The sequence below is a fragment of the Camellia sinensis genome, chromosome 9 (assembly GCF_055761805.1).
Source record: "Camellia sinensis isolate YWXY chromosome 9, ASM5576180v1, whole genome shotgun sequence".
Taxonomy (NCBI): domain Eukaryota; kingdom Viridiplantae; phylum Streptophyta; class Magnoliopsida; order Ericales; family Theaceae; genus Camellia; species Camellia sinensis.
The window spans coordinates 172417772-172429388 of NC_138969.1; the positions used below are offsets into that span (position 1 = coordinate 172417772).

General features: G+C 30.5%; 1 protein-coding gene across 1 annotated transcript; it reads right to left on the bottom strand.

Annotated features, from left to right (window-relative positions):
- Positions 1 to 1257: 1257 nt before the first annotated feature.
- Positions 1258 to 10853, bottom strand: LOC145798853 (alpha-farnesene synthase-like). Its single transcript, XM_082888062.1, has 7 exons — positions 10619 to 10853; positions 9890 to 10154; positions 8908 to 9286; positions 6996 to 7205; positions 6253 to 6397; positions 2893 to 3144; positions 1258 to 2203 (listed from the first exon to the last, which is right to left on the bottom strand). Exons 1-7 carry the CDS (start codon positions 10739 to 10741, stop codon positions 1907 to 1909), a joined length of 1671 nt encoding a protein of 556 aa, XP_082744188.1. The 5' UTR covers positions 10742 to 10853; the 3' UTR covers positions 1258 to 1906.
- Positions 10854 to 11617: the final 764 nt, after the last annotated feature.

An 11617-nucleotide genomic window follows, 5' to 3' on the forward strand; every position in this document is an offset into this window, starting at 1 on the left:
AAAAAGGGAAGGAAAAATGTGTGAAATTAAGTGAAATGTGGGTACATTTTATTTGCATTTCACCTACCTTTCTCCTTTCCATTTTTAAATCTTTCCCCAAATCCTTAAACCAAAGCCTTAGTAAATGAGGTTCATCTTGTATTCTTTTGTTTATTTTTTCATTAATTTTATTTTAGAAAGAGTATGGATCGACTTTCTCAAGTACCATAATCTCTTCAATTTTATTTTAGAAAGAGTATGGATTGATTTTCTCGAGTACTATAATCTCTTCATTCTACGTATATCACATCATCAAGTAATTATTATTGAGCCTAAACTCAAGACGCAAAAAGAAATAGAACATTTAACCATTGAAAAATAATATTTTGTACTCTATACAGGAAAAATAAATATTTTTTTTTTCATTTTTCTAATTTGGCCCATCTGTCGCTGTTTTGCCAGTTCTACTACAACAATGCTTCAAAACAATAACCAAAGATGAGTAAATTACACTGCTTGGGTTGGGTGTGCTCAACTAATAATAATGAATTATGTGTTTATATGGTTAAAGAATAAAAATAATGGTGAGCAAATTATAAGAAATACCATTGATTAGGCATTCACGTAATTTTTTAGACTAATGTGATAATTTATTTTCTCTCTTGTTTACCATAGCAGTCGCCGAATTTAATTTCAAAATAGTTCTTATTAGAAAAAAAGTCATACATCTGGACAGATTTTACTTTGTTTTTACTAAGTGATGCGTTATGTAATGAATAAATTTGAAATTTGAAGCAAAACTTCAATAATTTGATAAGTGAAATACCAGTGAGTAAGAAAATATTGTAATATTTAGTCCTTTTATTAATATCCAAACAAAACAACACTTTCACCACTTTGTTTAATTCTTTAAATTTGGTAGCCAATTTTTGACAACAAATGAGGTGGCAAGCAAAATTTTAAAAGTTGACCTACATTCTAATTGGTATAGAACTTGCATTTGTCGTTGCCTCATTTGTGAAAATCGTGGAGGGAGGAAATTGTGTGTATCAAACATTTCTCAATTTTTATTTTTATTTTTTTTTGTTTTTTTGACAAAAGAGAGAAAATTATTGATGTAAAAGATGTATGAGGAGTAAAAAATGAATACACCACAAATAAATTAATGAGAAGTGGCCAAGAGAGAATGTAGCTTTACTAGGAGATAGCCTATTTTCCTTTAATTTCCACGTGTGCATGATATTAGTTTTTTTATTAGGACGGAATTAAATTAGAGAATTGAACACAATGTTTATTTTTTATTTTATTTTATTTTTGATTAGTAAAGAAAAATTTCATTAATTAATATGAAATTAAAGGTATAAGAAGATGAAATACACTGAGAGAGATTCGGAAGGTACAAAATACCCTACTATTGCTACTCGCAACTATACACCCAAGCTACACCCAAGCTACACTGCTTCACGCCCATGCTGCTACACACCTGCTACACTGCTACACTCCCATGCTACACAGCTACAACACTGCTACCCTCCAGACAACTCCACGCCAAGACAGCTCATACACCACGCCAAGACAGCTCATACACAATGCTGCTGTCCAACGCAAATGCTGCTGTCCACCCCACCGGAAAACTCCATAGCCAACGACCAACGACCAAGACCGCGACAGGAACACAGTGTTTATTTATTATGCAAACATACACACATCTTAAACTAAATAAACACCCTCAGGCTATACTGATAATTTAAAACTACTCAATAATTACTCTAAAAAGACTCAAATTATTTGGTGAGACCTATGGAGGGTCCGATAGGTTGAACAAGAAAGAAGCTGATTATTCTACTTAAACAAGCACCATTAAATTACTTCAAATATTGAGTTGGTACTCTGAAACTATTGAGCAATTACTCTGAAAACCGCCATTTCAATTGATCTTGAGAGGTTCGATAAGCATAGAGAGGACTTGGGCTCGAGTCTCGCGATCTTGATTTCCAAAACCATCTCCATGTTGGTAAATAAAATGAGCCACTCTAGCTGTGTTGACAGTGTATTTGACAAATGGTTGCAAAAAAGGAGATTGGGTGATGAATTCATGGTTAATTTTGTTCCATGTATCCTTTATTGTGGTTCTAATCTTCTTCCTGGCTATCTCCTCTGAGACATTGGCTTCTCTCATGAAACAAAGAATTGATGATGGAGCATCTCCTCTCTCTAGTTCTGCCTGCAGTTAAATCGATAATGTTCAAAAGCATGGCACTAATATCCTAAAAAAACGGAGTTTATTTATGGTGAAAGAGGTGAAAAAGTGCAGGAAAAGAATAAAAATCTAAAAATGTTTTGTATTAGATAGTGATCATGTGCTTAACCACGTAGAAACATAGGTGATCATATGTATTAGATGGTGAGTTCCTTATAAAAGAAACAATTTCACTCAGAGCCCAAAATTTGTATTTTGGGCAAGAAATTAAAATTCAATTTACCATGTTGATATGGATTGTACTTAAATATGAATTTATTTTTTACTTCTTTGTATTTTCATAAAGAAAACAATTAAAAGTTTGAAAATACCCACCAAGTTCAATTTTTTGTTGCAAAAAAATTTTTGAATTTCAAAGAAACGTGTTTCTTGAAACTCGATTGTTTTCAATTATTTTTTTTTTCTTTCAGAAACAATATATTGAACAAGTATGTGTTCATAAAAAATTGTGAACAAATACACCAAAAAATCAATAAATAAACAGAACAAAACAAAACAAACAAAATTGTAACCAAACAGTTCCATGGGGCTTGTTTGGTTCTATTTTTATTTTTCTTGTTTTTTCAAAAACAAAAGAATGAAAAATTCAAATATCATTTTCATTTTTGCATTAAAATAGTTTTCGAGTAGATATTAATGAAGAGAATAATTACCGCAGAAGTTCCAAGATCATTGCAAAGTCGAATGATCATTGATGTACAATGCACAAGAACATCACTCTTTTCCAAAAGTTCTACAAGCTCTTCTCTTGTTGTCTCTTCCATAACAGAGAAAAATGCAAGCAGAGAAAGAACAGGTCCAGATGATGAAACCAACCCATTTTCAAGATACTCGTCTAGGGTTGGTGTGTAACTCTTGTTGTACCACCTTGCTTCCACAAGTAATGCTTTGCAAAAGTCTGCCCACTGAACAAGGGTTTTCATTGACAAACTCAAACTCGATTTGCTTTGTAGAAAAACATTTTCCCAAAATATGACTTCCACACAGAATGTTATTAATTTTTTGCGAGCTTGAAAATGAGATGACAGTGGTTGTGACAGAAGTGGTGTTTAGAGAGCTGGGGATGGTAGTAGTTGTGGTAGCAATGGTGGCAATGGTAGGTGTAGACACTTCAAGGTGCAAAGCAAAATGTCAACCAATACTATTTTATATTTATATATTAATTTAATTGATATTTTTTCTTCATATTTATATTCTTGTAATTAAGATGGGCCATAAGGACTTTAATTATTAGTTTATTTTGTTTGATTTTTAAATTAAAACAAATAATTCTTGCTCGACCTTTGGGTCACTACAAGAAATTAAGGTTTTAAAGACAAATTTTTAGAGACAAAATCAATGTTTGTTTATTCTTCAAATGCTAATTGTTTTCTTTGACATACCCATGATTGTTAATTGCTGAATTTCAATCAATATTGTTGAGAACCTACTCCACATTGTTACTTTTTTTATATTTGGAATTAATAATTAAAGCACTATATTGTTGGTTGACTTTTGCTTAATTACTTGACTATTCTGGATTGTGATATCGGTCTGTTCATTATCAATATATTGTTGATTATGTATAACATTGAAACAAGAGGAAGCTGAAAATATTTACAAAGATATGGTTTTTCTCTGGGTTTGACTAATATCTTTGATTACATGAGAGGCTTCAGAAACAGAGCAAACACCATAAATGTGTCCATGTATCTAAATTCTAATGCAGGAAAGTTTTTGAGATTAGGTCTGGAAATTAAATAGATTACTAATTTTCAATTGGCCTCAAAATTGCTTTGATGACTGAGTTGAGGAGTAAATAGGCAACCATTCTTCATCTTGTTTTCACAACATCAATATAATCTGTGTCTATCTACGAGTAATTATTTTCAAATTTTTGTAGCAAATTGATTTAGTTTAATCTTTGTTAACTCTTGAATATTGATAGTGAATTTTGGGCTGCTTTGTGTACTACGATTTATGTGTGATTGCTGCAGATACTACAATTGACACATTAAATTGCAATCTATTAAATTAATCTATCGTTGGATAATTTTTAATTGGTAATCTATTTGAGAGTTTGGCCTATTCTATGCAAGTCCTGCAAGTTTGCATCGATTTGAAGTTTAGGAGCTCACTGCTATATTTTGAATGCCATTTCAACGAAGCAATTGAGAAGAAAATGCAATGAGTTGAGTTGTTTTGTTATGTATGTAGATATAATTCCAATTACAATTTGTTCATTGACTAGTTGAATGCTACAAACAATGCTTATGGTACTAGCCTTATAAATTAGAAATGATACTTTTGAAATCTCTGTCAATTAATGATATACAATCAAGATATTACACACTAATGAATCAGATCATGGTATTTGTTTGTTATTAAAATATCTTTTGATTAAGCCTCTTTGAATGTGATGAGCATTTTTTTTTTCTTGTAGTTGAATTTTAATTTGGAGATGAACAAATAGTCTGGTGATATGTTTGATATTTTCTGTTTGGTTGTTGAGAAATCAAGAAAGGAATATAAGTTGATATTCATACTAATATTTTTAGAGTAATTGTTACAAAAAATAAATAAATAAAAAATATCAAACTTTTAGAGACTAATTTTAGTTGTCTCAAAAAAATTATAACCTTTACACACCACTTTCATTTGTTCCAAAAACTAAAACTTTCGGAGACCACTTTAATTTGTCCCAAAAACTAAACTTTTAGAGACCAATTTCGGTTGTCTCAAAAATTAATTTTTGTCTCCATAACTACTCCGACCGTTACTATAATTAGACTTTTAGAGACAAATTTTGGTTGTCTCCAATCAAAACTTTTTGCGACCACATATTTTTGTCTCTAAAAGTCTATTTATAGTGACAAATGCAAAATTTTGTCCCTAAGAGTCATTTTTTTACTTTTTCGGACGGGCTATTTGGGACAAACTTCGAGACGGAGAAAATTGATTGGCTAAAGTTTTTCCTAACAAATATTATACTTTTAAAGACGGAATAATTTATCCCTAAAAAGCTAATTTCTTGTAGTGGATAAAGAATGGCTCATATTCATTCACCAATTGAGGGACTATAGACACTGACAATGTTTATTTTGTTGCCCTCTGGATAGGGAGGTTTGTTTTTGTGTGGAGCCTCAGGACAAGGAGAGTATTGTTTTGTTGGGTATTTTGAAGATTCTTTTGTTCGGTTAATAAATTCAAAGAGTGGAAGTTTGGAATTTTCAAAAAATTGATAGCCTTTAAGAAATTCTAAACAAGAGAGTCTGTCCAAAATTATCAAAATTATTTTAATCATTTATTTTTTTGAAAACAAATTTGGTTCTGTTTTGAGTTTATAGCCATTCAATTAATTTGATTTTTATTTTTTATTTTTTATAAATGATCTACTCGACAAATTCTGTAATATAATATGTTCGGATTAACGACATGGGCTTGGGACAAGGCCCATGGGCCCTTAAAACACCGTATTGTGCCTTATAAGCATAGTACACCCACTTGTTCCCCTTGAAGAGCAATGAGGCTTAACGCAAATGCTTCACTTGCTTTGAGCTTAAGCTACCCATGGTGGCAGTGGTGGTGGAAAACGTTTTTCAATGTAATTCAAACTTTGTACACATCTTTTTACAAAGAATATATTTTGAAAAATAATATGATAGTGATTCTAATAGGGGTAGTAGGGGTGGGGATAGCGGTAGTGGCAATGACGTTGGTAGAGGAGATAGAGAGGCGGTGAAGGTGGCTACAACAGTCATAAGGTATCAATGATGGTAGCATACCTTAGTAAGACCTACACCAAATGTTTTTCACCTAAGTAAGCTTATTTTCCATTGAATATGAAGAAAAAAAAAAAAAAAAAGAAGCTTGTTTTCTATCGAATGACTTTTGTTTTTTGTCATACTAAATACCAAAAAATATGAAACCCTTAAAACATTTTTCAACATTTTTAAGAAAACATTTTCTGTTGAAACAAACACAAACATAAATCATGATGAGTGAATGAAAATTAGAAGAAGAATTGAAAGTACCACTTTGTGTAGATAAGGTAATATTGAGTTCTTCCAACCCTTTTCTTTTTGAATTTCATGAGCAACTTCATTCGTAGTGTTGTAGAACGCTTGAAAGCAAATCTTCATGCACTCTGGAAGTCGTTGAATTTCCTTGTCATCCCACCTGATATCAAGATTTTGATTAGAATCTTAAACATCAATTAAAAGAGTAATTTTAAAATTTCAAAAAAGAAGTATCGAGATAAGCATCCAAAAAACACTATGTAACGTTTTTTTTTTTTTTTTTTTGATAACTCAGGTATCCCCACAGCCGAAGCATGGGACTACTCCTGAGGGCCCTGAAGTTAACGACCGGGCCAACCTCCAGTGGCCCACACAGCAGCCTTGCGGGGAGTAGGAATCGAACCTGAGACCTCCAGGAGGAGCATACTCCCAGACCCCAGGCCTCTTCCTTCACCCACTAGGCCACCCTTGTGGGTTAAAAAAAAAACACTATGTAACGTGTACACGGTTTTCTAGCTAAATGCTTTTTTGAAGGCCACAGATCTTCTGTTCCTAGACCTTTGTGACCTCTTGTTCCAAGACATTCACGGCTATTAAATCATGTGAGAATTTTGAAATACTGGAATCTCAAGACATAGTTTAATTACTCTGAGCGTTCTTTCTGAGATAGAATAACATAAGGATTTAAGACAAAAGATTTCGTGCCTTTTTTTTTATTATGTAGAATTGCTCTTTGGTGAATATTTGTGAAGACTAACCTCTCAACTGAATTAGTGAAACACTCTAGTTCTTCCAATGATCCATAAATATCATCAATTATTAGGACGAAATTTATGGCTTTTGTTAGCCATTTTCTAAAACTTTTGTGTTGAGGCTCAAATGCAACTCCCACTGCCCACAAATAACTTTCAACCAGTCGATTCCTTGTAAAACTCAAGTTTTCTACCAGACAAAGATTCTTCCACCACCTGAATCACACAAAATAATAAGATGTTTGGTTACAACTTATTCAAAAAAATCCTAATAATACATAAATAAAACACACAAAAATTTACAAATTAATGAGAAACAATAAGTTGCAATACATTGTTAGACTTGATAGTTTAAAAAATATTATATTAATATCAAAAATAATCTAAAACATGACGATTTTCTCATACTAATGATCTTTTTTTTTTTTAATTTAAAAGTTTTAAAAGATATTTTAGAGTTAGAGAAAAATGCTCCATTTTTTTTTTATTGGAAAAAAATTAGTATTTTATTTATCATATTAAAACTTAAAAAAATAAATAAATAAAATTAAAAAAAAATCTCTAATTGATGTAATAAATTATATAAAAGTATTAAATTTGATTTCAAACGCATGCATTACTTGCAAAATATTGTTAATTAGCAATGCATGCAATTGTTATTTCTACATAAAAGAAAAAAAATTCAAAATTAAAAAAACTCTACCTAAGATCAAATATTTCACAAGGGTGAGTAAGTGTATCAGTTATACTATGAATTAAATATGATATGTTAGAAAAAATTATTATAAAAATTAAATTATTAATTTTGTGTCTCCGAATTATTAAAAATAATTAAATAACAATTTACAGCAATTTAAAAAAATATCAAATGAAGTATTAAATAACAATTTACAGCAATTGAAAAAAATATCAATACTTCATTTGATATTGTCTCTGTAGGTTTCAAACTATTTTGAGCCGCCTCTGCTAGCTCATGCCCACCCATTCTCTCATATGTAAAGTTTTTTGAATGTGTTTGATTGTTGTGCAGAATTTTCAAGGATCAAAAAATTTGATTTCTAAAATTCTTAGATGCTATAGTGTATACATTTTTACGGGATATATTATGTATTTTTGTAACAAATCTCATGTAATTTCATTACAGAGTTGCATCAATTTGTGGTTCAAAAATAAAATTAATATTTTATGATAATTTTAGGCATTTTTGTATTGATGTTACCTAATTTTTTATCGAAATTTTTTTGAATCACAAAATGTGTTACTTGTCATAATAATGCGTAACACTACCATAAAAATATGTAATTTCATTTATGAACTAAAAAATTTCATAGCTCAACCAAAAAATTAATAACATTTCTCACAAAAACATATGACATATATCAAAAAATACGTAACAAAAATACATGTCATACATACCATATATCATATAAGGGGTGTGTCGAACCTAATTGGTTACAATGACTTTCTAAGGGTTTAGTTTCTAGGAGAAGGTCATGGGTTCAACTTTTCTTATGGAGATTTGAATTTACGAGACAAGCACTTAGTACTTTGCAAAAAATGAAGAAATTAACTCTTGTAAATACTAATTTAACAATTAACAACTCACTTTCACTCATAAAAATTATATATATATATATATAAATAGTGCGTCAAACGCTGTGCACGGCGCGTCCGTTAAACATAGAAAAACAAAATGTACTAAAAAAGTGTGTCCACACCATCTCTCTACTCTCTTTATGTGTTCCTTTTGGTGTCTTTTGAAAATTTCATTCTGATGTGTCCAATTAATAACAGGAGCTTAATAATTATATGATTTTAAAAAAAATAAAAATAAAAATTGATAAAAAAATGACAAAAACTCATTGAATGGACACAGTCACATCTCAGGAGACATCATCATACATATTTTTGTCATTACCTCGATATCTCCTTGAGATCATTTTGATGTGTGGCTTGAACCATGTTGAAGTTAAGCTTTGCTAACTTGAGCAAAACTGAGTTTGTGTTGTCATTGTTTTCAAGCTCATGGATGTGACTCTTGACATCATACCACTGTACTCTCCACTGCAATGGAAGCTCCAAAGCATGGCTCAATTGTTTGGTAACTTTGTTGTCTACATTTTTTGAATTGGTGATATTCTTCAGAATCCCAGTAGAGAATGCTTTAGCTTCAATCAGTATGTTTTCACCCTTTAATGCTAGATGTGAGGCTTCAAGAAGCTCAAGCATTGCTTTAGTATCACAGTTTGTGGTTTTGATGAATGTACCCATCTTGCTGGTGAAGCCTCTAAATATATCTGAATTAAAAGATATGCACTTTAGGTATAGGAGAGTAAAAAATTGCTTAGCACATAAAGTTACTTTGTTTTGGCAAAAAATATTGTAGAAATGTGTTTTTCTATTTGGTTGCGACCTTAAAACTAATGTGATAATAATTGTATTATTGGTGGTGGTAGGGGTAGCAGAGTCGTGGTGGTGGTGGTGGTGGTGGTGGTGGTGGTGATAGTAATAATAGTGGCAACAATGATAGTAGGTGATAATGATTAGTTGGGAGAAGGGTAGTTATTGTGGCGGTTGTAAAAAATATTTTTCATTCAAATAAACTTGTTTTCTATCATACTGAAGTCTAGAAAATATGAAAAAAAGAAAAAAAAAAGAAAGAAATGTTTTTACCAAAATAAATGAAGCGTTAACATAATGAAGAATGTGGACTTCTATTCAATAATGTTCTAAACTATAAAATTTTCGTAGAAAAGTGTCCAAAACAGTACTACATTTAAAATAGTCTAGAGTAATACATCCAAAATTAATGCAGGGCGCCAGCCTAATAGTTTGGACACTTTTCTCAACTTTTTATTTACTATTTTGTGTTATTTTTCTTTTGAAATGAAGTTGTATACCTTGAGAAATATTAAATCCATGCTGCCTAAGGAGCCTAAAGAATAGAGCATTAGCATAGAGCCCCTCTTCTGTAATGGGATGGTTGTTCTTAAAAGCTACAATGGTGTCTAGAGCTTCTTTGATTTCCATTTCAAAGAGGTTGGCAAGACCTAGTTTTTCTATGTTGTCTATGAACTCCAACTTAGCTACTAGGTCCACTGCTTCCATGAACATGCACATAACTTCCTCTTTTAGCTTCTCAACTTGCCTTTTATATTCTTCTTCCTGCACATTGACAAATAATAAGCATTTTCATTTTTTTTAATAAATAATATAGAAAATTATACTTGTAGTTTCTTGTGTCAAATTTAATCTAATTGATAACTTCTGTTAAAAATTTGGATAAAAATGAAGAGTAATATAGTTCATTCAAAGTGGAATAGACCGTTTCAAATTGAACGCCAACCATTCAATCACTTTGAGGAGAGTAAGTGGATTATTCCGTCCCTTTTGATTTCAGTTTAGTTTTAAATGGACATTTTTATCTATTGGACTAACCGGACATAAAATGAAAACTTCAGGACATTACAATTAGAACTAAAGAAACAAATTGCCACAATACATAAACTAGAGGGATTAAATGTCACAATTTTTAGAATTAAAATGTTTAAAATACTTGTACATTCTTAAAACTAATACCGCATTTAATATATATATATATATATATATATATTTAATATAATCCTCACATTGTATTGAGTTGTAAGAGACTGTAGAAGATCATATTCCCAAATGTTTGGCTTGTAATTGGCTGACCTCCTTTGGCATTGTAGAACATGTTGATCTGCTAGCATTCCTTTACTACAATCCATTATGGCCTTTTTTTTAGCTAATTCAAAACAAAGACCAAAAAAAAAACAGAAAATAAAACAATGTTTAAGGTTGCTAAAAAATGGGAAGAAGAGGTGGGAAAGTTGTGGTGATCTATGTGAAATTAAGGAGCCTATTTATAAAGGCAAATGTCATGAACAAACATGGTCTACCACGTTAAAAACGTTGATGTCCTGACAAAACATTGTTTTCAACATTTTGGTATTTGTTTTCGGTTCTATTTTCGTTTTTGTATTTGGTGTTTTGAGAAATAGAAATAATGAGAGTGCAAGAACTAGTTAATACGGTTACTAAATTAGAAATATTTATTTTTGAAAGTTGTTTGCGAAACAATTTTTTTGTTTCACTTTTTTGATTTTGTCAATAGATTTATTTATTTTTTATTTTTTTAATGTCTGGATGGCTTTCACCCCCCTTTTTTTAATCTTGGGAAATACCCTTGGTATGATATATTTATTTTCGATCTTTATAAAAAAAAAAATTGTACTTTCCAATAAAAATTTAATATTTAAAATTTAAGAATAAAAAAACAATACCAAAACACAACCAATAAGTTTATAAACCAACCACAGAAAACACATATAGAGTGACTCGCTCTAGTTTTTTTTTTTTTTTTTTTTTTAAGTTAATTTATTTATTTTTAACTTTTATTTTTGTCTATCAATAATGTTAATTGCACAAATTAAAAACACAAATGTATTGTGTAATTAAAATCAATATTAAGTGTGTGGATTATATTTAAAATAAATCTCAACTTCAAAATGTATATTTTGTGTTTTAAATTATGTTTTCTTTATCTGAGAGAAATTGATATAACTTGGAACTAGACTCATGAATTCAGATTCTCATTATTACAT

Excerpts from the sequence above, each read along its gene's own strand:
- LOC145798853 (XM_082888062.1), bottom strand. The coding sequence starts at position 10,741 with ATGGATTGTAGTAAAGGAATGCTAGCAGATCAACATGTTCTACAATGC. Across the intron at positions 6,398-6,995 it reads TTCACTAATTCAGTTGAGAG|GTGGGATGACAAGGAAATTC; the intron begins GTTAGTCTTCAC and ends TCTTGATATCAG. Across the intron at positions 3,145-6,252 it reads TACCTTATCTACACAAAGTG|TGGGCAGACTTTTGCAAAGC; the intron begins GTACTTTCAATT and ends ACCCTTGTTCAG.